General features: G+C 36.4%; 1 protein-coding gene across 8 annotated transcripts in view; it reads right to left on the bottom strand.

Annotated features, from left to right (window-relative positions):
• Rttn (rotatin) overlaps positions 1–27,538 on the bottom strand; it is a 163,839-nt gene that overhangs the window by 128,332 nt on the left and 7,969 nt on the right. For 6 of the 8 annotated variants that reach the window (XR_007348943.1, XM_048806632.1, XM_048806633.1 and 3 more), the window contains 6 exons: positions 26,108–26,222; positions 24,799–24,949; positions 21,373–21,538; positions 19,106–19,287; positions 16,694–16,809; positions 10,655–10,825 (listed from right to left, as the gene is read on the bottom strand). Coding sequence is in view for 7 of the 8 variants with exons in the window: in XM_048806632.1 (XP_048662589.1) it covers positions 10,655–10,825; positions 16,694–16,809; positions 19,106–19,287; positions 21,373–21,538; positions 24,799–24,949; positions 26,108–26,222 (901 nt within the window). In the remaining variant the exon portion in view is untranslated. Of the gene's footprint in view, positions 1–10,654; positions 10,826–11,141; positions 11,186–16,693; positions 16,810–19,105; positions 19,288–21,372; positions 21,539–24,798; positions 24,950–26,107; positions 26,223–27,538 lie in introns of those variants that run through there. The other 2 variants (XM_048806636.1, XM_048806638.1) reach the window with 2 other exon arrangements.

Here is a 27,538-nt window from a genome sequence, read left to right on the forward strand (position 1 = left end):
AATGGTGGCTCCATTCCCAGCTTTCCAAGAAATCTCCATACTGCTTTCCAAATTGGCTGCACCAATCTGCAGTCCCACCAGCAATGTACAAGTGTACCCTTTTCCCCACATCCTCGCCAGCACTTGTTGTTGTTTGACTTCCTAATGGCTGCCACTCTTACTGGAGTGAGATGGTATCTTAGGGTGGTTTTGATTTGCATTTCTCTGACAGCTAGAGATGTTGAGCATTTTTTCATGTACTTGTTGAGCAGGAGAAGAAGATTAACATTTAACAGGGATGAGAGGTGGGAGGGAAAGGGAGAGAGAAGGGAAATTGCATGGTAATAGAAGGAGACCCTCAGGGTTATACAGTGGAGGAGGTAGAGAGAGAGGAGGGGAGGGGAGGGGAGAGGTGGGGAGGGGGGAGGGTGGAGGATGGGAAAGGCAGCGGAGCACAACAGACACTAGGATGGCAATTTGTAAATCAATGGATGTGTAACTGATGTGATTCTGCAAGCTGTGTATGGGGTGAAGGTGGGAGTTCATAACCCACTTGAATCAAAGTGTCGAATATGATATGTCAAGAAATTTGTAATGTTTTGAACAACCCACAATAAAAAATTAAAAAAAATAAAAAATAAAAAAAAAATAAAATAAAGGGAAAATACAGGGCTGTGGATGTGGCTCAAGCGGTAGCGCTCTCGCCTGGCATGCGTGCCGCCCGGGTTCAATCCTCAACACCACATACAAACAAAGATGTTGTGTCCGCCGAAAACTAAAAAATAAATATTAAAATTCTCTCTCTCTCTCTCTTTTAAAAAAAATAAATAAAGGGAAAATACAACATATTCAAAACAGTTCTAGAATACTCATAAAAGACAATTTTATTATATTATACTTGATTAGATATATTTTATAACTTAAAGGATTTAAAACTAAATCAGCTATTTTTTAGTGATTCTAGTTTGTGGTAAGATTCTAAACATTAGTTAAAGAACTGAAAAGTCTATACTGAGACACCATTTAACAGGTTCACTAATACGGCTGAAAAGCTGTCTTTATGAAGAGGGTGCTGGTCAAGATTAATTTTATGGATGATCTGCTTTAAAGATAATCATGAATGTCTAATATTAAGAGCTGAATCAATTAAAAACTGGCTGAAATAAAATAAGGTTGCCAAATGAAGATCCAAAACTAAAGGAACTGAATTTTTAGGTCACAAAGCAAAAGAAACCTCTAGACTAAGTAAGACAGACACTATGAGAAAGCAAAGAGAAATTTATTACTTTATAAAGAACTAGTGGTGGGGGGAGCAGTACATTATCCACTCACCTATGAGACACTCACTCAGGATTTATTAATTGAGCTCCCACTACGTTCTCCCATATGTCAGGCACCATTCCGATCCTCAAAATACAGCAGGAAGCAAAACCAAACTTTAACCCTGGCCCTCAAGAAGCTGACATTCCTTCGGGGAAGGCAGAGGGTGAAACAAACCCCACCCCCAAAATCTGTCAGATGTGTCTAGAAGTGCTCAGATGTTTTGAAACAGGAATGGGTAAGGGAGTGGAGGCAGGGGAAGCACTGGCACTTGAAAGCTGAGGTAGAAGGCCTTTCTAACCTAGCGACATGTGAGCAGAAACCTGATAGTTAGAAGCCATGTGGATATCTGGAGGGAAAGCAGTCATGGAGGAGGAAACTTCAAGTACAAAGACTCGGAGAGGCTACATTTTGGCTGCAAGGAGCTCAGGGTAGATAAGTCTGGCCCACAGAGACAGAGAGCAGTGGCATGCCACATCAGGTAAGATTCACTTGCTCACTGATGAAAACTGCTGGAAGGTTTTGACAAAGGATCAGTTTGTGGAGAAAAATGGTAAAGGGCAAAGGTGGAAGCTGGGAAAACAATGAGGAGTTCACTGCAATAACCCAGGCGAAGCTGGAGGATGGGTTTGATTCAGTTCAAATTCAGGGTAGATATTCAAGGAGAAATGGCAAATTCTGCCCAGGGATTGGATCTAGGTGTGACTGAGAGACAGCAATCGAGGCCACCTCTAAGGATTTTTGCCTCGATCAATAGTTGATCAAGGGGCCATATATATAAACGGTGAAGACAACATCTGGGTAGAGAGACAAAGAGTTAAGGTTTGGGACATGAAGCTGGAGGTATTGTCATGGAAGTAAAAACATCAGAAAGAATACTGGATTACGTAAGTTTGGAGTCAGGTGACGTGTCTGATCTGGACAGATACATTTGGGAAATGTCAAATAGAGATGGCATTTAAAGATCATAAATGGGATGACATCTTATGAGGGCCTTGGTCAGTCCTGGAATTCTACCTTTTTAACAGGAAGATAAAGAAGAATTAGCAAAAAAAAAAAAAAAAAAAAAAGGCTTGGTTACTTGAACACCATACTAAAATACTATATCATAGTGGATCTAACTCCGAAAAATCTGGGTTTTAGTTTTTAAAAATGTTCTCTAACTTTAGTCAAAAAATAATAACTGCTATGAAATTGAACAAGTATCAAGCAGAACCTACATTTTATAGCACTCAATGAACACTTACTTCCTTTCTGTCCTCCTTTCACTTCACCAAAGAATTCTGACCTTTTTACTCCACATATCTACATCTGAAACTGTCCCTTCAGTAACTCAAAACACAGTCCTAAGTAAGGTCGGAAGCTTAATCCTGGCACGGCTCCATAGGATAATCACATTCATACCACAGACTTAAATCAGCTGATTACAAGTATAAGCATTAATCACATGTTGTTTAGAACTAAAAGTAAAGGTATTACAGTGCGCATCCATCACCGATGATGGATGAGAAGAATCAACAACATCTCCTGCACTGAGGGATCAGTGGTCTATTGCCAATCAGAGCAGAGATGGCATTATCTAAGAGCTGGATAATGAGTGCAGACTTTCCCTAACCTAGACCTCATGAACCAGAATATGCAAAATGTGATTAACAATATTTTTAGGAGATATGTTTCTACATTGCTGAATTAATCAGCTGTACCATGAAAAGCCAAAACTGTGATATATAAATATTTCCTTACCCTCAGTCAGCTTTGCTCACTGAGTAAGAGTAATAGCAGTTATCAGACTACTCTATGATGCTGATTCCAACACAATACAATAAACTGTATGATACAGTTGACAGGATACATAGGTTTTCCATTAGTTCTTCATCCTATAAATTGATCACTGATAATAAGTGCTTATTTATTATATACATATTTATAATAGTTATAAATAATAAATTATTACAGAAGCAACAGTTTTCACTTATAAAAGAGACAGTACTTTTAACTCTCATTTTCAGATGTTTTTCAAAATAAAATTACTTCATTTGGTTTATAAGTTTGGTAAATTTACCAAACCAAAATATATTTTGCCAAATTATCTTCATTTAAACCTATACATGAGTACTCTCCTATGTCATTTAAAATCAAAAAATATCAGTTTCAAAAAGATCTCTGAGGTCAATTTACCAAATTCAATAAGTCCCTACACAGATCTATGTTCATAAATAGGAATTCAAAAAAAACACTTTAAAGGTGTCAAGTTCTACTTCAGTTGTTGGTGGGCTAGCAACAGGCAGAGGGCAGCAAAACCTTATATTTATGTAAACCGAAGAAACTTAAAAGCATAGTAATCATATTTTTTGTTTAGATCATTTTAAAAGTTCTTGGTTAATCAATCAAAGCAAATATAACCACCTATAAACCTTAATTACAATCCCCTACAATGAGCAAAATTGTTTTAATGAAGCTTAAGATTATATATTTAAGAGCTACCAAAAAGTATAGGTATTTTTTTTCATAAAGAAAATTACCTTCAAAACAAAACAAAAGCATGGAGTATCAACTTCGAATTATTCTTTTTTTTGTTATTGGTTTCTAAAAACATTACAATGATCTTGACATATCATATATCATACATTTGATTCAAATGGGGTATGAATTCTTATTTTTCCCACGTGTACAGATTGCAGGATCACATTGGTTACACATCCACATTTATACATACTGCCATAACTAGTGTCTGTTGTATTCTGCTGCCCTTCCTATCCCCTTCTTATCCCCCCTCCCCTCCCATCATCTCTATCCCATCTACTGTAACTCATTTCTCTCTTTTTTTTCCCCCTTTCCCCTCACATCCTCTTCTATGTAATTTTGTATAACAATGAGGGTCTCCTTCCATCTCCCGTGCAATTCCCCTTCTCTCTCCCATTCCCTCCCACCTCTCGTCCCTGCTTAATGGTAATCTTCTTCTCATGCTCTTCCTCCCTGCTCTGTTTTGAGTCACCCTCCTTATATCAAAGAAGACATTCGGCATTTGTTTTTTAAGGATTGGCTAACTTCACTTAGCATAATCTGCTCTAATGCCATCCATTTCCCTGCAAATGCCATGATTTTGCTATTTTTTAGTGCTGAGTAATATTCCATTGTGTATAAATGCCACATTTTTTTATTCATTCATCTATTGAAGGACATCTAGGTTGGCTCCACAGTCTAGCTATTGTGAATTGTGCTGCTATGAACTTTGATGTAGCTGTATCCCTGTAGTACGCTCTTTTTAGGTCTTTTGGGAATAGTCCGAGAAGGGCAATAGCTGGGTCGAATGGTGGTTCCATTCCCACCTTTCCAAGGAATCTCCATACTGCTTTCCAAATTGGCCGCACCAATTTGCAGTCCACCAGCAATGTATAAGTGTACCCTCTTCCCCACATCCTCGCCAGCACTTCTTGTTGTTTGACTTCATAATGGCTGCCATTCTTACTGGAGTGAGATGGTATCTTAAAGTGGTTTTTAATTTGCATTTCTCTGATTGCTACAGATGGTGAGCATATTTCCTTGTATTTGTTGATTGATTGTAAATCCTTCTCTGAGAAGTGTCTGTTCAGATCCTTGGCCCATTTGTTAACTGGGTTATTTGTTTTCTTATTGTTTCATTTTTTTGAGTTCTTTGTATATTCTGGAGATTAGGGCTCTATCTGAAGTGTAAGGGGTAAAAATTTGTTTCCAGGATGTAGGCTCCCTATTTACCTCTCTTATTGTTTCTCTTGCTAAGAAAAATCTTTTTAGTTTGAGTACGTCCCATTTGTTGATTCTTGATTTTAACTCTTGAGCTATAGGTGTCCTATTAAGGAATTTGGAGTCCGACCTCACGAGATGGAGATTAGAGCCAACTTTTTCTTCTATTAGACGCAGAGTTTCTGGTTTGATTCCTAGCTCCTTGATCCATTTTGAGTTAACTTTTGTGCACGGTGAGAGAAAGGGATTCAGTTTCATTTTGTTGCATATGGATTTCCAGTTCTCCCAGCACCATTTGTTGAAGATGCTATCCTTTCTCCACTGCATGCTTTTAGCACCTTTGTCTAATATAAGGAAGTTCTAATTTTTTGGATTGGTCTCTGTGTCCTCTATTCTGTACCATTGGTCTACCCGCCTGTTTTGGTACCAGTACCATGCTGGTTTTGTTACTATTGCTCTGTAGTATAGTTTAAAATCTGGTATCGCTATACCGCCTGTTTCACTCTTCCTGCTTAGAGTTCGGTGGATGGGATGGCTCCAAAGTGAAATCAGCAACAACAGGGGTGTGACCCTCAGCCCTCCCTCTCCATACAGCTGGGAAATCTCAAAAATCTCTCCCCAGCTCTCCGTGATGATCAGAGCCGAGGGAAACTTCGCATTATTCTATCATGAACCCAAATCAAAAAAAAAAAAAGAAAAAAAATTACTAACTTCTATTCTAATTGATTCTATCAAAATAAGCATATAGATTAAGAAAATACAATAAACTGTCTGATACAGTTGATAGGATACATAGGTTTTCTATTAGTTCTTCATCCCATAAATTGATCACTGATAATAAGTGCTTATTTATTATATACGTATTTATAATAGTTATAAATAATAAATTATTACAGAAGCAACAGTTTTCACTTATAAAATATTATTCTACAAAGAAAGACACCCACATTTTAAATATAATTATAATCTTATATGACTATAATTCTTCCATTTTTAACGTTTATACCTTAGAAAATTATCATTCTTCAAAACAAAAAACTAATACTTCCGCCGGAGGCAGTGGCACACTCCTGTAATCCCAGCAGCTTAGGAGGATGAGGCAGGAGGATCATAAGTTTAAAACCAGCCTCAGCAAAAGTGCCCCTGAGTTCAATTCCCAGTACCCAAAAGAAAAATTACTTCAGAAACATGACTAATGAATAAAAGTTAAAAATTAATAAGTGATATGGTTTTCTATAAAGCAAAACATAATATGTAAAATTTAATGCTCTATTCTTGTTTTCACATATGATCTAGTAATATGAATCATTTTGAATACACTTATAAAATGGAATAGTGTTTTGTGATAAAAATGAACAAATTGCTGAGCCCATTGGTGCGTACCACCTGTAATCCTCGCTGCTTGAAAGGCTGAGGCAGGAACACTGAAAGTTAGAGGCCACCCAGCCTATGCAACTTAGCAAGGAAGACCCTGTCTCAAAATAAAAAGAGCTGGGGATGTGACTCAGTAGTAAAGCATTTACTTAGTATACACAAGGCCCTGAGTTCAATCCCCTCTAACTAACACCGCAAAATATAATAACAAAAAAGTATTGCCACAAGCAACAATAATGATGAACAATAATAATAATAAAAGCAAATTACTGCAACAAACAACAACAAGTAATGAATCCTAAAAAAAAAAAAAAAACGTCCACTTAAACAATGTTCAAAAACAAGCAAACTGATCTATAGTGATAGAAGTCCTTCCTAAAGAATTTTAGTTTTAGGGAGGAGGAAGAAGTAATGAATTGAAGGGAAGAAGGTTTTGAAATTCTACTGTTTTAACAAGAACTTTTTTCAGGCTGGGCGTGGTGGTGCATACGTGTAATCCCAGGGGCTCAGGAGGCTGTGGCAAGAGGATTGTGAGTTCAAAGCCAGCTTCAACAATTTAATGAGGCCCTAAGCAACTCACTAAGACCCTGTCTCTAATTAAAAAATATAAAAAAGGGCTGGAGATGTGGCTCAGTGGTTGAACACTCCTGGATTCACTCCCTGGTGCCAAAACAAAAACAAAAAAAAAAAAAAAGAATTTTGTTCAGGGTGGGAAAGTCACTTTCTTAAAACAGATGGCTTCACTTGCTAAAAAGTGCATCAAAGTATATACACTTTTGTAAACTACTACATTATGTATAATGAAAAAAGCATACAAGTCTTTATAGACTTTTATAGTTTTTCTTTCAACAATATATTAAAAATCATTGAAAACTGATAGCCAAATTACACTATCATACTATACAATTTCAGAAACTGTGATTAGCAAGACATAGAAAAGTTATCGGCCTACATTTTTCAAATTTTGAAAACTGTTTAATTTTAGTAATATTCTCCCATATAACCTCACAATTATCTTTTCCATATACTATATTTTTTGTATCCATTCTGTAGTAAAAATAATGAAATCTGTGAAACTGTATTATTTTAAAATTATGCTTATAATAAAAACATGTTTGAGCATTCTCTGTCTCTATCTGATGTTAATAAGAACCTAAGAATCCAAAATGAGTAAATATGTATATGTACATATTTTAAAATGTTATTCATTAAAACATATGCACAATAAAAACCCTAAATGTCTAATTTCTAGAATGCTTATGCAAACTATAGAATATCTTTATGATGAAATATTTAGTACCCATTAACATTTATGAAGTGCCTAAGTAACTGGAACATGTATATTAGATAATAGCAAATGTTTAAAATAATAATTTTTACAGATGCTCTCAATTTGATTATTTCCCCCAGTGCTAGGACCTTCAAAACCTTGGGAACTCTACATACGCACACTCTTGCTACATTCCTACCCTTCATTCTGATTTTAAAGATAAAGAAAAGAAAAAAAGCCTCAAAACTAATATTAGACGAGGAGGTTTCAAGATGGCAGAATAGAGCAGGTCACCTTCCTGGCTGCTCCATGGCATGAAACCAAGAAAGCAGACCACAACCTCTCAGCAAGGTGGGTGGACAACAAAGGTGGGGCAAGGGGTGGGGGCTTTCCTGGAATTTATTACTGGACACTCAGAACAGACTGGGAACTCTCAGGAGGTGGATATAATAAAATAAGGAAGAGATCTCCAGTACCACAGTCGCTGGAGACACCAGCCAGAGGGGTCTCTCCAAGAGCAAAGTGGAGGGATAGGGAATTAAAGGAATCCAAATTTTTAGGAGGCCAGAAGTGTGTCTGGCACAGAGCGTTGCGAGATCAAAGACACTCCCCAACTAAACTGAAAGGTGAGATGCACCATGTCCTTGTATGGGAAAGAAGCCGCCATCTCTCCCGCGGCATTCAATGACAGAGTGAGGAACCATTCTGTAGCAGCAGCACAGGGACCAGCAGCTGAGGGAGCTGAGTCCTGGCACCCGAGTCTGGCCTGAAATACAGACCTGGCAAACCCACACTGCACGACACAGAGTGTGTCTAAGTGACCAGGGGGAAATCACACATGGAGAGAGGTTTACGCAGGGGACAACTAACTAGTCAGGGAAACCCACCCAGCTCTCCCCTTCCTTTTTAATCCAGCTGCTTGCAGGACCAATTGTGAGAGATGCACATGGCCAGGAAATTGAAAGGGTGGGGGCAAAAGAGACTGAGTTTGAAAACTAAACCCAAGATCAGGAAACACAAGGTCTGCAGGTGATATAGGAGACTAAGAATGGGTTCCTCCACCATGTGAGTGGAACCCAGGGGAGATCCTGGGGTGCAGTGTTCAAGGAAGGACCAGCAAGTGCTGAGCCTTGGAGGTGCACTGATTTAGCATCTCCAGACCAAAAGGCATCCAGCGAAGAGCCTGAAGTCTACCTAAGAATGAAGCCCCACTCCAGGAGTTCTGCCTACAGGATTTCCTCTCTCACTCACTCCAGCAACCCCACCCTGAGGGTGGAGCAAGCATCACACTCTAGACCACCACACCTAACGCTGCTGCAAATGGAAGCTGAGAATCTTCTCAATTCCATGGAAACAATTCTTTAACTTCTCACTGAGATCTTTTTTTTCCCCCCGTTTTTCTTTTCTCTGCTTAATTGTGACCACAATGGTTCATGCACATTTATACATAATCATATTTGGTATTATTTTTCTTTTCTCATTTCTAACATTTTTGAAAACAGTCATTCATGGATCAGTTTTCTAAGGACTAGGAAAACTCATTAGTTTCCCTTGAATCTCTTTCTCTTTTTTTCTAACAGCCAATCTCTGTTGTTCTTTCAGTCTTCCTTATTTTTTTCTTATATCTTCTCTCCTCTTCCCTCATAATCATCACATCCTACATCACTTCTGTTTTTTCCCTGTCCACCACTTGAAATGGTAAACCCTTTTGCAAACTTGCCATTTATTATAGGGAATAACTGATCACATCATTTCTGTTCATCGTGACAACATTGTAGACATCATAGCAGGAACTCTCTGGTTTAATGCTGTATATTGTTTTCATTGGTTTGTTGTTGTTATTTCTCTCCTAAATGGGAAGGTATTGAAAACCTTCCGGGACACTTCATTCCACAGTATAGAAACTCTATTGCCTCACATCCATCTTGTTAGATGGGCGGACACACAAAGAACATGAAAAAGCATGGGAACAAATTGCCTCAAACAAACCAAGATACTTCAATAACAGATTTCACTGCCACCACAGTGGAAGAAATGTCAGAGAAAGACTTTGGAATGAACACAGTTAAACTAATCTGCAAGGTAAAGGACAATGTAAGGAGTGATAGCAGAGAGAAAATACAGAAACTGAAAGATCACTTCAATAAAGAGAAAGAGATTCTGAAAAAAAATCAAGCAGAAATTCTCAAAATGAAGTAATCAATAAACTAAATCAAAAATTCAATGGAAAGCATCACCAACAGATTAGACCACTTGTAGACAGTTTTAGGCAATAAAGACAAAATATGTAATCCTTTTTTATTTTGGTACCAGGAATTGAACCCAGGGGCACTCAACCACTGAGCCATATCCCCAACCCTTTTTTGTATTTTACTTACAGACAAGGTCTTGCTGATTTGCTTATGGCCTCACTTAATTGCTGAGGCTGGCTTTGAAATCAAGTTACTAAAGATATGAAACCAGGTAATTCAAACATACTGACTTAGAAAGCTAACTTACTAGTAAGTCTTATCGTTTACACAAAACTAAATTCTATGGGACCAATTCTAACTTACTAGTTTTACATCGGGCATGTAATACTGCTAGCCCAGTATATAGGCAATCAACTAAATATTCATGAATGGACAAGTAAAGGAATAAGCAAATGAATATTCAGAATTACAATCAACATGTGCAACAAAAACGACTGCTGGAGCTGGAGATATAGCTCAGTTGGTAGAGTGCTGGCCTCGAATGCACAAGACCCTAGGCTCAATCACCAGTACCACAGAAAAAAAAAAAAAGTCAAAATGTTAGTTATATCAATTTGTACATTTAAAATAATTGTATGAAAATAAATGAGTAAATAAAATATTTTTATATACTCTTATTTCAAAAATGGGTCTTACAGTAGAACACATTGGCACCATGAAATGATCAAAAGAAATTTACAAGAGAGCATGTATTTAAAATTCAGTGAACTACAAGTAACAGCATCCTCTACCTTACCTTTTCAACAGGGAGAAGTGTTTGCAACAGGCGAACCGCAAACAGTGAGGTGCTGACAAAGGCCATCCTGTGGTGCACCAGCAGCATCTCTGTTTGCTCTAAATCAACGCTACTCTTATGGTAACACATGGTTTCTCCAAGGGACCCAAACACTAGGAGCAGTTTTTCTTTCTGAAAACATTTAAACAACAGAAAATTGAGGAAAATGACCAATTTTAGGAATCCATGTAAAAACACCATTGAGATGAGTTTAAAATATCATTAAGCAGCAAAACCAACCAAAACAAAAATTTGGTCTTCTCAGTGAATAACCAATATCTGCTAAGATAATAAAAAAGTAGAAAAGAATGATAAGTATACATACATTCTTAAGAAAAACTAACAATTTTTAAGATTTTAATGATTTCATGTAATAATGACCAAAAGATAATGATAAAAAAACAATAGTTCCAGGAACCATACATTCCTCCTAGCGTCTAATGCTCACCTGTTCCAACTTGGAACACGCACATGGAGCTAGCTCTCTTCAATCTGCATCAGGCAGCCGAAAGGGTGCCCAGCGCACGTGCAAGCATAAAGGGGAAAATGCATTAGCACAGGAGACATGATCCCTGTCCTCAAATTGATCCTAACCTTATTAAATAAATGGAAAATGAGAAGCCAAAGAATTAAAAAGCATTTAAATATCAAATTACATAAATTCTTCCTGATTAAAGGTTTCTTTTTTACTTTGTTTCAAGTAGAAAATGTTCTCCCATCATAAATTCCTAAACAACTGGTCCTTAAACAGAAGCTATGCCTTTTAAGTTGAAAGGTATACATAAAAATGAAGACAAAGGCAAAGCATAAGCAGACTAGCTTCTGAGTTATGTGTCCTAGATATGCTGACACGGCCCCAGGACCAGCCTCAGTGGCACAGCACAGAACAACAGCAACAAAAAGCTAGGATTCTAGCTCATAACCCACTTGAATCAAAGTGTGAAATATGATATATCAAGAACTATGTAATGTTTTGAACAGCCAACAATAAAAAATTAAAAAAAAAAAAAAAAAGCTAGGATTCTTGTTCTTGATTTTCCACTGAAATAAAGTGCACAAAAAGGAAAACAGGAAATCAACTGAAAACTAAGAAGAAGAAAAAATCAGCTCACAGCAGGTCAGTCGGGAATTTAGAAGCAATGAGGCATCAGAAAGAAGGAAAGGTGGGCTGGGGTTGTGTGGCTCAGTGGCAGAGCGCTCGCCTCGCACGTGCCAGACCCTCAGCACCACATAAAAATAAATAAGTGAAATAAAGGTATTGTGTCCAACTACAACTAAAAAATAAACAAATATTTTTAAACAAAGAGGAAGAAGAAGAAAAGGCTTTGTGTCAATGACACTGCAATGACAAGTGACAGAGAAGAAATGCAAAATTGAATAGAGGACAATCCAGGAGTCTGGGGCCATCCGAAATGAGGCGCGGCCGGCTCCTTACTCCTGTGAACGAGGAGCGCCAAGGGAACAAGGAAACCAGCCTGACTTCAGGCCAGGGAGCGGACAGCACATACCTTGGGCCAATGTAATTTTTAAAGTGTTCATTAGCAAGTTTTATATTTAAACAAAATTAATTCTAGTGAAAAGATCTCTTTCTCTTATTTACTTCAAGTGAAATAAAAATATTTAATTTTAGAGAGGAAAATTATTTTACTACATTGAAGTGAACTCAATCATAGAGTACAAACATAACCCAACTATCTGGAAATACCTAGAAACCTGATTATATATCCTCAGGTATTTAATTTCTGAATTAATAACAACAGATTTTTTTTTCAGTGCTGGGGATTGAACCCAGGCCTCAAACATGCTATGAAAGTGCTCCACCACTGACCACGTTCCCCAGCCCCATTTTTTATCCCTTTGATGCCTTAGGAAAAAATACTGCTTCTTTCCTCTTAACACTGGCAGAAGCAGGGACATTAAGAAATTTTATTTCTTTAAATATATATCCAAAGGAGAGAGATTCCTCCCTCAAGAGGCATTATATCCTTTTTAAACAAGTAAATGAAATATAATTTCAAGTAGCAATGTTTAATTTAGCATTTCTAACATACCAATTGGCACTTATACAACAGATTTAACCTTTAAAGTAAAAATAATTCATTGAATCACAAAAGATCAGCAGCCAAAAGTTAAAAGTAAATGACTAACTTTTACAGATAAATGTTCTGGCCAAGAAATTTTAAGTTAATTTAAGAAGCAACTGATAAAGCATTCCTCACACTTCTCAGGAAAAACTCACTTGCCGAAAACCTTCAATATGTGAAAATCTCCTAAAAGTACTGCAAAATAGTGTGATAACCTTAAGGACTAAAGAAAAATCAAGATTAAGGACTACTATCAGAAACCGAAAGGCTTGAAAATATACAATATCCACTGTAAAACGCACAACTTCTCTTCTCAAAGGTTTGTGTAACTGAAAAAAATAATAAAGCTCTGGATTTTTTCACACAGGATGCTGTAGTTTGGATACTGAATGTCCCCAAAGGTCTATGTGTTGAAAGTTTGGTCCCCAGGGTGGTGCCATCAGGAGGTGCGTGGAACTTGAGGAGGTGGGGCCTAGTGGGAGGTCCCAGGTCATAAGGGGCATGCCCTCAAGGAGGACTGTGGGACCCCAGGCCTTTCCTCTTCCTTTTTTGTCTCCTATTACACACTCCCCACCAATGCCATCTGGTAGAGCCACCACAGGCCCAAAGCAATGAGTCTGCCCAATCTTTGACTGGAACCTCCAAAACTGAGACCAAATAATCCTTTTTCTTTTTTTAAGTTCGTTACCTCAGGTATTTTATATTACACTGAGAGAAGGCTGACTTGATTCACATAAGTACTGGTATTAGGTAAACATCTGGATTTTGTTTTATTTTGGTTTGGTTTGGTTTTGGTACTGGGGATTGAGCCCAGAAGTACTTTACCTCTGAGCCACATCCTCACACGTTTTCATGATTTTATTTGAGACAGGGTTTTGCCAAGTTACTTAGGGTCTGACTAAATTGCTGAGGCTGGCCTCAAACTTGCAATCCTCCTGCCTCAGCCTCCTGAGTCACTAAGATCACAGGTATGCCCACTGTGCCCAGCAAACATCTGTATTATCTGCATTTTATTTTACTTACTATCTTCTGACATCTATTCACAAGGATTTGAAATAGCCTGTAACAAAGTTTGACTAAATATAGACAGACCTAGATCAAAATAACAAAATTTTGAAAGGAAATTTTGTAATTATAATAGTCAATATATATTTTTATGACTACCAAACTTACATCCTTGACAAGGTAAGTAAAAGAAAGAAAGGAGTAAAGGCATGGACAGAAAGATAGACCTAACATTACCCAGCATATCAATTCTTCAAGGAAGGCAAGAGTACCACCAGATAATTTCAAAATAAAAGATATAAAATAGTAAAGGATTTTTGATATATTGAAATTTCAAAATATATATGGTTTCCACTTACATAAACACATACTCTGGCAGTCCAAGATCTCTAAAATATTATCTTGTATTACAATAGTCCTAAAGCTACTGTGTATGTTGGCTACTCATGCAAAACATTACCTACCAAAACACTTATTACAAAAAAATACATTAAATATAATGCCATAATCTCCAAAATCATCACTCTTACTGAAATACAAACAGCAAGAATCAAGGCAACTTTCTGATCTCTGTACACCTTGAATGGTTATTCTAAGGTTGAATTTACCCTGTGAGTAACTATACCTTTAAGTCCCTGAAAACTTACAGATAAGCCAACTTGACTCAACATTAATCATGGAAATAGAAAAAAATTAAAACTCAAAACCATAATAGTTCTAAAAGAAAACATAGGAAAGAAGTCTTTGTACCCCAGATCAGGCAAAAATCTCTTACTACAACATCATAAGCATGATCCATAATAGGAGAAACTAAAAAGTGGAACCTTATCAAAATTAAGGACTTCTGCTACTCAAAAAACTAAGTGATCATCTCAACAGACACAGAAAACTATGACAAATCCAACACTTCATGATAAAACAACAAACTAGGAATACAGAAAACTTCCTCAACTTTACAGAGGCATCTACAAAACTCTACTTTTGTAGAACTAGTATCACATTTAATAGTGAAATACAGAATGCCTCCTCTCAGAGATCACACATTCACATGGTACCAAGGTTCCAACAAGACAACGGGGTGACATAAATCATTGCAGGGCATCCAAATTGGGCAGGAACAATAAAGATGTCTTTATCACAGTAACCTGATCCTAAATCTGTTTTTCATTCATGGGTAACACGATGCTATAGATAGAAAATCCTAAAACAAACAACAACTACAAGAACTAACATGCCCACCAAGACCACAGGATAAAAAATTAATATACAAAATCCAACCGAATTTCAATATACTAGGAATGAACAATCCAAACAATAAAATTTTTAAAATAGTTCATTCACAATGGCATTAAAAAGAAAAAAATACTTAGAAGTAAAGTTACATAAAAATAAACAAGTGAGTGAATAAAGATTTTACATGACAGAAGATCATTAGTAAAGTCACAAACATTTTTTTAAAAATACCTTACCTTACCACCACCCTCACTATCACCTAAACAGGAACAAAAAATTGCAACATACTTCAGACAGTTCAATGTTTCTAATCTATTAGAAATTGAGAAAAAGAACAAAAACCAATGACCCAAGAGAGAACAGATAAAAGTGTGAAGAGTTTACAGGCAAAGAGAAGGCAAATGACTCTTAAGATTACCAAAAAGATGCTCACGATTAACCTACTACACTGACAGGCAATATCTCATCAGAATGGCAAAAACCTGACATCTGGTTTTACACTCTAGATAGCTCCTTCTAGGATGCTGCTGGTGGGTGAAAGAAATGGTGCAAGTACACAGGGAACTTGACAGTGGCTACAATTAAAAATATATTTACTTTCTGGAACAGTAATCTCACTTAAATCCTCCTCAGAGACACACTTGTGCAAGCATGAAGTGACATAAGTAATTATACATCACTCATGATTTGTACTAGCAATTATGATCATCACCAACAGATCAATGCACACACTGAAGCATCTGCAACCTATAAGGAAAGAATAAAGAAGATCTCAACATTCAGACACAGAATGACTTCTGTACCTTCTACCTCATGCACACACTATGCATTTTTAAGTTATAAAAACAAGTGTATATAATATTCTACCTTTAATGTAAGATATACACAGTTGGTAAAACTCTACATGCTTTTTTTGCTTATATCTGCTAATAACTAAGAAAAAAATAGAGAGGATGAACCAGAAAATACAATTCAAATAGTTACCATTAGACAAAAAAAAAAAAACCTTAAAGGGAACAGAAAGTCAGGGAGACATCACTGAGCTACATTTTTATGAAGAGAAAATTTCCAAAAGTGGAAACAAATTGAAACAACTCAATGTTGATATTATAACAGAGAAAGAATTCTTTTATGTGACTTTGAAGTACAGTATTTTGACAGTAACATACTGAGATTTAGTCTAAGTCAAAAAAACTGCTAGAAAATCTTGAACTTTATTAGAGTTGTTCACAGTGATATTAATATTGCTATTCTAAAACAATGTTTTATGTATGCTAAAGGTTCTAACTAAGCAATTTGTTTTATATAGGGTCTAAGACTTTCTACAATCAAAAGTATAAGAAATACAAATTTAAAATCAGAAAAACAGCAATATGAACTCAAGATTTTTTAAATCATACATTTCCTAGTTTTGTTACTGAGAGGGAAGAATGATATCACTGTAGCTATAAACACTCCCAAAGACCCATTATTAGTCTTGATAGACCTTTCCCTATTAAAAATAACCAAAATCTCTGGAGAAATGACCTATTCAAGAACGGGGATAAAATAAGCCTAATTTTATTTCTGTGTCAGAAATAAAAGTATGAACTTCCAAAGACAAATGAAACCAGCTTCAAAGACCAAAAGTCAAATAAAATACTATTACCCATATCCCAAACAAAACATGATTTCTTACCATATTTATAGCAAAAAGGCTTTTGTCATCCCAGATATCAGCTGAAATTGCTTCACCAATAAGTATCATATCCTCTGCAAGCAATTCTAGAACTCTCATTATCATTTGTCTACTGCCTAGGAATACAAAGAGAAAGGAAAGAAGGGAAAAGTTTTCTTATTTTCAAATAATTAGTTGAATTTTCTAGTTAGACATGCCCCCAAATTCCTTCCTGCCTTTTTAAAAATTGTTTTAGAATTCTTAAGAGATGAAAAAGGAAGTAACAATCTACAACCACCACCAAAGAATTCTGTTCCAATCATAACACTTCTTTTTTTTTATTGCTGCATTAAAATTATACAAAAAGTGGGATGCATCACGCCAGACTTGTAATGTATACAACATAATTTGACGACTCTCCTTTCCCAGGACCTTCCGTACTCTCCCCTTAGAGTATTTCTTGGCCAAACAAATCAAATATGCTCAAATAGTTTAAAAGATAAGAAGAAAGCAGCAATAATCTAGCAGAAAAACTGTGAGATAGGTTAAAACAATTTTTCCAATTCAGAGACTATCCACGTTACACAGTACATGGCACAGTACCAAGTAAGTTTAGAAGATGCATTCTAATAATTTCTAGCTAGTATTAGAAAGAAGAGGTTTTGTCATCGATAGTACTTTTCACACAGGAGTTACATGAGAAGCTATGTTTGAACTGGAACAACTAAAGGAATAATGTCCATGCAGATGTCTGCTGAAGAAACTTTAAGATATTCCATCTAATCCCACTTAAACTCCAAAAAAGTTCCAAAAGAAACTATATTGTCAAAGTCACACTCACCAGGACAATTTCCTTTCTCCAGAGAGTCAGAAAAACATAAAAAAAAAAAAACACTTTGCAAGATTCTATGTGAAATAAGCTTTAAGATAAGACATTCCTTTTCCACATCCAAAAGGTTAACTTCTAATGAATAAACAAACTACTAGATCATAAGGCTGTAAGTTAATTTTTTCATTAAAACAGCTGGAGCAAGTTCTTTTAGAAACCTCTTCTCATATTGCACCATTAAAAGTTATGCAATAATTTACCACAAAAGGGCAAAAGAACATTTAGAAAATTTATGTACCAAGATATAGCTTTATAATTATCAATGTGACTTTTTACAGCAAATTAACAAAAGGTTAAATGCAAAATAGTTAAGTCTAAAACTGTTCTTCCAGTATGCCAGGCAGATAAATACAAACACATTATAATGCCAAAGTTCAGATATTCCTTCATTTCACATTATAAGCATAGGAGTCAACATGTAGTCAACTCCTTAAAGTAGTTATTTATTCAATGAGAGGCAGGAGCAGACAGTTTTCTTCATTATCAAAGATTTCAATGCTATCCAAATATAAACCTTCCTCCTACTTTCCTCTCCATCACCTCAAGCAGGCAAAAATTGGCCAAAGGTCTTAAAGAACCATTAACACAGGATGGTTTTTACTTTAACAGTATAAAATAAGAAGGGCAAAACTTGCTCATGTTCCTATCCTGACAAGTTCATCAATTACTAAAAACATACAGATTTAGAGGGGAAAAAAATAAAATCATTACTGCTTCCAAAGCCTTCTTTCCCTCACAAAGGCTGAAGTGTTCTGAACTCAGAAGAACCTTGAGCCAAGCCCTGCATTTAGCTATCTGACTTCAGGGAAGTCTGTAATCATTCTAAACTTGTTTCCTCATTTGAAAAAGTTAGGTAAAATGGTAACTACCACTACTGGGAGGAAGAAATGGATTGGTGTGAGAAAAGTGAGAAACAATGCACGTGAAACCAAGTACAACAGCTGAACTTAGAGGGGACCCAATACATGTGCTTTGTTACTAGACTCAAACATCAGTCATGCTGTTTTGCTGTTGTTACCACTCTTTAGTAAAAGAATACCTAAAACTTTTGAGCAAAAATGTAACCCCAGAATATTTGTGGATTTTTTTTTTGAAAGGTAAGAAGAGTCCAATTTGGGGATTTTGTTTTTAATGGTTCGTGGCCTGTAAGAAACAAATAGGAGGCATGAACAATAACTCAGAAAGTATCTGAAGAGCAAAAGCTAAATGTTTTTATTCTGATCTATTTGTGCAGTATACCTTCTCTTTTTCCAGGGCTATTTTATTGTGTGTGCTTACATTTAAATACAAAAGTGGAGCCTGTGCCAATAAAAACACGTAAGTGGAAAAGGATACACTATCTGCTTAGCACTCCATGCCATCCACATTGAATTAAAACATAATAAAGACCTTATTAAATTCTTAGGAATTCAAACAAAAAAATAAGCAAAAATATATTCTAAAGACCCTGACATACAAAAAGGAAAAAAAGAAAAAAAATCCTGGAAAAAAATAGAAAACAAACACAAAACATATAAGAGGTAGGATTTTTAAAAACAACTAACCTGTTTTTAAGAGGGGAACTGCTGATTCCAGAATGAAGACACAGAACTGGGGAAGACTCAGCTGCTGGAATTGTAGTTCCAATGTGTCTTCAGTTTCTAGTTCTGGAAGATCTATGTGTCCCATATCCAAAGGTGAAAGGATAGATATCCTAGAGTTTATGTGAGCATGACTATTACTTCCGCTGTAAAGCAAACAAACCATAACCTTAAATATGGCAACAACCCTCAAGCAGATTTACTGTCTACCTGCTGCCCTCCATGTTAAGAAGCCTTACACTGGTCAAGACTATATTGCTTTATGCAACAGTTCAGGTAAGATATGTAAAAATCCTGACAAGTTCCCAAGATTAAATTCCATAAAGAGGACTTAAAATTATACATGAAGGAGATGGGGATATAGCTCAGTGGTAGAGAGCACTTGCCTAGCACATGGAAAGCTCTGTTTGATCCCCAGTGCCGCAAAATAAGAATAAAAAATGAAAGTTATACATGAAGCCAAGAACACATTTATATTTTGTTTTTCAAAACTATCTTGAAACATGTCAACATTTGTATAGTGACAATCAACACTAATAATAACCCACAATTTCTAAAAGAAAACAAGCAGATTTACAGCAAAGCTCTTATATAATCAATTTGCAAAGGCCAAACTAAATAGTTCATATAGTTTCATAGATATTCTGTGATTTTTACCAAACATTCTATGTAAGCCAATGTTAGCAACTAAAGAATATTTCCAGAAAAACTTCATGGGAATGGATTACTTTATTTAGTACATTCAACATTATATAATGATTTTGAAAATGCATCCAAAAAATGGAACATCTCATCTTCCTTGGCTTTCTTTACTGAAGAATTCTTAACTCGGGTCTCAAAATTTTTACTTTTGATGTGAAGCTTAATCACAGAGATACACAAATGCTATTTAACATTTAAGACTCCCCAAATTTTATACTTGTTTTTTCATTTCTTCAATTTTAAGATTCTAAGCATCCCAAAATACAGAAGTGGACCGGACTTCTATCAATCTCTGGAAGACTTGTGAGGAAGTTGTTCACTCAGGAGTAAAAATGTCTAGGCACGGAATGCACCAGAATGTGGTAGAAAGGTTAAGGATCAGACTTATCAACCATCTATCACATAAGAACTAAAAGCACAGGCTCTCCTATCGTATGACGCATTCTCAGCTCAGCTCTTTACCAACTTCTATGCTCTCTACCTCCAGAGCTCAGGGTTTCCTGAAAAACATGATAATGATGATGATGACAGCAACTCTACTATAAGACTGCTATGAAGGTGACTAAAGGAGGGCAGGTGTGCAAAGCATGTGGCCGGATACCTTATGCACGTACAGACCTGTATCCATTCACTTGCCCCCAGAAGCAGCAGCAGCACAAGATGATACTCAGGTCAAAAGATACATATGCATGTCATTAAACACTTTTTGGAATGACGCTAAAGAAGAGATTAGTGTTGTGTATAGTCTAGGATAAGGCAATATACAAACGCTAAGTCAACTCCTTTAGGCAAACATGATAATATGAGCAACCTGTATTTATACAAACAATAAATAAGATACTATAAATGAAGAGTCCTTGTTTAATAAAAAAAATTCTCCAGTCACTCCTTTAGTAAACACTATTGCATTTAAATTATGATGGGACTTACAAGAATGTGTTTAAAAATAACAAAAATGTACCTGTCATTCAAAGCCACACTTTTTAAATTAGATCATATTCTTTTCAAAGCTGGTAAAACTTGGTGGATTTCTGGGGTTTTACAGTATTGAGGATTGAACCCTGGGTCTATACCTCTGAACTATATCCCTTGCCTTTATTCTTAATGTTTTATTTTGAGACAGAGTTTCACTAAGTTGACCATGCTGGCCTCAAACTTGCAGTCTCCCAAGCAGCTGGGACTACAAGCATGCAGAACCATACCCAGCTCATCATTTCTTTTTTACGGAAACATAAACAAATAGAAAACATAGTTCAATGTGTAGAACAGAGATACTATTTCGTGAACATGCTGTTCGGGTGCACACAAATACACAGGGCATATGTTTGTGTACCAAGTGCTTAGTTTCAACATAATATTTATTTATTTATTTTTAATGTAGATCCTGATGTAAAAAATATGAGAAAAGTACACCTGGGATAACATTCAAAAAAGAAGACAGAGAAGACTAATTATCTCCCTCTGAAATTAAAGCACACACACATTAACTAAGCTTTTTCTAATTTCCCATGAACACAACCACCAGTCACCTGGAGGACACTGCATCCCAGTCCTGGCCATCTCCTCTGGGCCGTTGGCCTGTGCGCCCCACCACAGAAGGCCGAGGGCTGCTGCTTCCCGGGGATGGGTTCGGGGAATGATGAATAACTCTTACTTCATGACAATAAGACAAGGAAGAGTTTTGGGAAATTATGTCTGGGAAAATAAATTTTAAAATAAGTTTATCCCTTGGTAGAAACAGATTTCTGATTATGTAGTATATGTATAATTCTTCAAAACAAATAACAAAATTAAAAAGTAGAAATGCTTCCATGGGGTAAAAATAAAAGTAAAGATCAAACTTTTCTGCATGTATTCATTTAGCAATTACAGGTTTTTATCCAACTAGTCTGATTATATGGAACATTCTAGTCACTGGAAGTCACAGTGTTAGAGACCACCAAGAAGAAAGATACTTGATCATGTACATCAGTGCTGAAAACTCTGAGAACCCCTACCTCAAACCATATACAAAATTAAATCAAAATGGATCAAAAATCTAAATATAAAAACCATTATGCTCTTAACAAAAAATATAAATCTTCATGACTTTGGATTTGGCACATAAAAGACACAAACCACAAAAAAATGTAAATTGAACCTCATAAAAATTAAAAACTTTAGTGCATAGAAGGACATTATCAGGAAAATATAAAGGCAAGGCTAGGGATACAGCTCGTGATAAAGTATTCTCCTAGAATGTGTGAGGTCCTAGGTTCAACCCCCAAATACAGAAAAACAAAACAAACAGGCTATAGGATGGGAAACAAATTTTTCTTACAAAAAAATGTATCAGATAAGGGCTTAATATTTAGAATGCACAAATAACTCCTAAAACTCAACAGTAAAGAAACAAACAACCCAACTGAAAAATGGGCAAAGGACTTTTAGTAGACATTCCCCAAAAAAGATATAAAAATGAATGGTAAGTACATGAAAGTCAGTAGGGAAATAATTATCATTAGTTTTGGGAAATGCAAAGCAAACCACAAAGATGCCAGGCACAGTGGTACACGTCTGTAATCCCAGCAACTCAGGAAGATGAGGTAGGAGGATCACATGTTCAATGCCAGCCTCAACAACTTGGCAAACCCTGACTCAAAATAAAAAATGAAAAGGAGTGGGGATGTAGCTCCATAGTAAAGCCCCCTTAGGTTCACTCTGGTACCAAAAAAAAATAAAAAATAAAACCACAATGACATACCACTTCATATGTACCGGAACGGTTATGAGTTTTTAAAAAAGAAAGAAATAACAAGTGTTAGTGAAGAAATTCCCTACATTGGAAGCTTCACAGATTGCTGGTGGGAATGTAAAATTGTACAAGTGTTGTGAAAAATACGTTGATGGTTCCTCAAAAAGCTAACAAAAGAATTGTTTGCTTATGATCCAGCAATCTCACTCCTCAACACATTTCCAAATAAACTAAAAACAAGGACTCAAACAGATACTTGCATGTCAGCATTCACTGAAGCAGTGCTTGCAATAGCCAAAAGATAGACACAACCATGTGTCCATTGAGATGAATAAACAAAATGTAGAATATGCATACAATAAAATATTATTCAGCCACAAGAAGTAATGAAACTCTGATACATGGTACAGTGTAGACAAAGCTTAAAAATATTATAAGCACAATAACCCAGACACAAAAGATAACTACTGTGTGACCTCATGAATATGAGGCACCTAGAACAGACAAATTCAGAGAAAGATTAGAGCTTACCAGGGGACTGAAGAAAGAGGAAATAAAGCGTTACCACTTAATGATTATGGAGTTTCTGTTTAGAATAATGAAAAAGGTTTAGAAACAGAGGTGATGACTGCATGATGTGAACATAATGCCACTGCACTGTACACTTAAAAATGGCTACAATGCATTTTTATGTGACAAAAATATACATAACCCATAATAAAAAGGGCATTTATAAGGGAAAAAAATAACAACTCTCCAAGAACTTCTTACTATACTTCAGAGAAACATAAAAATCCTTACTAAGAAGTACATCCCCCAACATACTCCAGCCCCTAATTCCCTCTTTGATGGCACCTTACTCCCATCCTGCCAGTCCACTACATTCCACTCTCATAGGTTTTATTTCTCTCTCTCTCTCTCTCTTTTTTTTTTTTTTTTTTTTGCTTTTTTTTTTTTTTTTTGGGTGGTGCTGGGAATTGAACCCAGTTCCTGGTGCACTCAAGGCAAGCACTCTTCCTCGTGAGCTATATACCCCCAGCTCACAGGTCTTATTTCTTTTAATCAAGCACAGCATGCTCACCACTGTCTTGAGGTCCCTGACCTTCCCTGAAATACTCTTTCCCCTCAAGTGGAGGATTTCTTGTCACCCTCAGGTTGCCACCTCTGACCATCCTATCCACAGTCAGCTATGAGGTGGGGATGTGATTCAGTGGTGAGGCCCTGGCTCAGATCCTGTACTGCAAAGTCAAATCAATCAACAGAGTAAGCTATGTATCCCTGGTCGTGTTCTGTCACACTAGCCCTTCCTTAGAGGGCTTAAGAAGTTACCTGAACCAAACCTACGTATTTATATCTTTCTCCTGTTGTATAAAATACAAGTCATGAGGACAAGGACTTTTACTGTTTGTTCAATGCTATAATTTCCCAGAGTCTGGAATACCAGCTGGCACACAGTAGATGACAAATAAATATTTATTTAATACACTGATAAATCTTCATTGACATCACCTATTTTACCAAACATGAAAAATCCCTTTCTAATTAGGTATGGGATACCCAGAAGCTCTCTGTTGTCACTCACTTGCAGAAAGTGGTACCTCAAGAGTGACCCTAAACATACCAAATCTATAATAAAGCCAATGCAAAGCATAAATATTCAAAGAGCAAAGTCAGTGAAACTCCCAATAAAATAGAGATTTATGTCAGACATGATGAGAAATGGCTGTAATCTAATGTTCAATTTTCAATCTATACTGTGTAAGCATACAGAAGTAAGTTGTAGATACTGTTTTATCAAGACCAATACAGTACTCTATTTGGTCATAAGGTGGCACTTTTTCTCTGAAAAGTCTGGCATTGCCATCATAAACTCCGACTACGTCACAAATTGCAAAAAAATAGTTTTGATAAAATACAAACCAATATTTTTCAAACCAAAGAATTTGTTAACACAATATATAACCTGTTCAAATTTCCCAAATGAATAGCCATTTTCAGAAAAACACTTTGCAAATGCCTCTTATTAAAGGGGAAAATAAAAAGCACGGGATCTCATGGTAGCTCTGTCATTCACCCAATTTCTACTCATAGATTTGGTGACATTTAGAAGTGGGAGTTTATGCTGTGAAATGTATACAAGTACACCCTAAAGTATAGTCAACAGTGCTCAGAAAAATCTGCAAGTATCATCAGTGGATAGTGAATACATAAACACAAATACCTTGTTTGTTAGAGAAAAAATGTGGGTCTCGGTGAAAGTTAAGTCTATTTCTTAAATATATGCACAGCTGCTGCAGACAAGACACCGCCTGTAATGCCAAGCGATGTTTTCCATCTCCTCCAAAGGCCAGTTTCAATAGAGACAAAAGGTTCTGAAATAGTCGAGAAAATGATTAATCAAACAAAGTGCTTAACTTCCAAGAAGGATATGGAGCTTAAGAGTAGGTGACTAATCAAAGGAACTAAATAAATCGCCAAATATTTGTAAAACAAACAATTATGGGCAAATATGACTTACCAAAGTGCAGAAAGATCAAAATAAGGTAATAAATTTTTTTAAAATAGTGTTTCTTATTTCTAAAATCTGTGAAGTATCAATTCTAAGATAAAATAAAAACAATTATCCCCCATTCAGGATATCACATTACATAGAACTATCCCCCACAACCCCCAGTACTGGGATTTAACACAGGGTCTTTCACATGCTAGACAAGCACTCTACCACTGAGCTACATTCCCAGCCTTTTACTTTTTCATTTCATTTCATCATTTCTTTTCATTTTGAAATGGGATCTAAGTTTCCCAGGCTGGCCTCGAACTTGCAATCCTACTGCTTCAGCCTCTTCAGCAGCTAGGATTATAGGGAAGTGCACAATGCCTGGCTCACACACAGAACTTTTCAAAAACCACAGCGAGTCCTATTCATCTCAAACAATTGAATCACTTTACCACGTCTTGGCAATTAACAACTTTTTCTCTGTGACCATCTGCCAGTTGTGACAGAATGAGTTCCTAGTCGCCATTCAAAGTACTTTTCAGCCTGAGTGTGGAGTGAGGACTTAAAGTACTAGGAGATGCTGTTTGTATGTCACAATCTCCACCCTGGACCTCTCTTTCCCCCTCTCTCTCTGCTAGAAAAGCAAGAAGCTAGTCAAAAGAAAAGAGCCTGTCAATACTCTTCACTGCAGATGTGTTTGTCTAGCATACAGCATTGCGCCTGGGACATAGTGATACTCAAAATAAATAAATTTACTGCTGCTCAACCTTAATTTTCAATGTTTATTCTCTTCTTTAGATGACCCATAAGTGGTAATTCAAGGTGGCTGAATACCACTGCAAGTGCCAAATGAGACTTCTACCTGTGGGGAAAACTGTAACTATCCCAATAAGTTAGAGAATAAGAAGCTTAAATAGCAAAATACTTCATTTTTTAAAATACATTAGTACAAATTTCCTTCCCAGACGACTCCTCTGCAAAATTTGTTTTACTGCAAAAAGTTCTCTATCAAACGATTACAGAAGGTACTCACCTGAACAATTTTTGGCCTCTGAAGGAAAATCTCGGCAGGGAAATCTTGCATGATAACATCCTTCAATAGTTCACAGGTATTCCAGATCAAAGTTTGGTTACTACTTCTTAAAGAGCTACGAAATAGAGTATTCATTTTTAAAAACCAGTTCATCTACACCAAACTCTAGATACCAAAAGGCACAGTGACTCTCCCAACAATCCTTTAGATCTCAGCCGAGATATCCATTCCCCTGGGAAGCCTTCCCAGATCTTTTCTCTGGTCAATAAAACAACTCTGAGGAGGTGCTTCTTCCATATGCCTACATTTTGTGATAAAATAATTGCTTGTTGACTTTGTATTCTTTAATATACACTCTCCTCAAGAGCAGGAACTACGTCATGTTAACAATCATATATTCAAAGACAACCATAAAGCTACAAAATGAATCAATGAGGTCAAAAGTCAAGGAATTCAATAAAATTTAAATAACTTAAGAGAAAAACAGTACAGAGGTAAATTCTAGGAACTAGTTACCTTAGTGGTATTCTCTGCTCTACTTAAAAAAGGAATGGACACACTTCTTATTCCATATAGGTCCTGCCCTCAACTCCTACCCACTAGGGATGTAGCAATTGTTCACCTTCCACCCAAAGAAATCAAACCCCTTTCCCTGAATCCAGTCCAGCACATGAAGGTGAGCACCAGAAACTTTCATGACCTCTTCCTTAGGGACTAACTCAGAACCCACAGATCAAACAACCCCTGGCCCTTTCCTAGGGACACTCTTAAATATTTTGTCCCAAGAAAACTGATGCCTTTAAAGTGATATCATCAAAAACCATTTAATAGTATCCACGTGTATCAAGCCCCAACTCTAACTGCATGTTTTTCTTTATTTTCCAGATTCATACCCAAAAAAACGCAGACAACTCCTTTATTGCTGCATTCAATGAAATCACACCAAATGAATCTGGACATTAAAATGCTTCAAACTTCTATATTTTAGTGATCTACTTTTGAAGGCAATAATGAATATCCATAACATTAGATCAGTAGTACCCAGCCTTCTCAACATGGTAAATTTTTCTCCTAATGAAGCTGGTATTTTGAAATATGTTCTACCAAATAGAATAAATTTATGTTTAATTTTTCCATTTCATGTATTAATCAGGGGCAGAAGGAAAGGCCAAAGCAGCTGGTTAAAAAATATGTTATGAAGGGCTATTTAAAATTCTAACCACAAAAAAGAACTGGGCCCCACACAGTGTCCCAGGATTATAATCCCAGCAACTCAGGAATCTGAGGCAGTAAGAGCGCAAGTTCCACACCAGCATCAGAAACCTAAGGAGACCCATTCTCAAAATAATAAAAAGGACTGAGGCTGTGACTCATGGCAAATTACCCCGGGGTTCAAACACCAGTACCTAAAGAGAGACAGAGATGAGAGGG

The sequence above is a fragment of the Marmota marmota genome, unplaced genomic scaffold (genome assembly GCF_001458135.2).
Source record: "Marmota marmota marmota unplaced genomic scaffold, marMar, whole genome shotgun sequence".
Classification (NCBI taxonomy): Eukaryota; Metazoa; Chordata; class Mammalia; order Rodentia; family Sciuridae; genus Marmota; species Marmota marmota.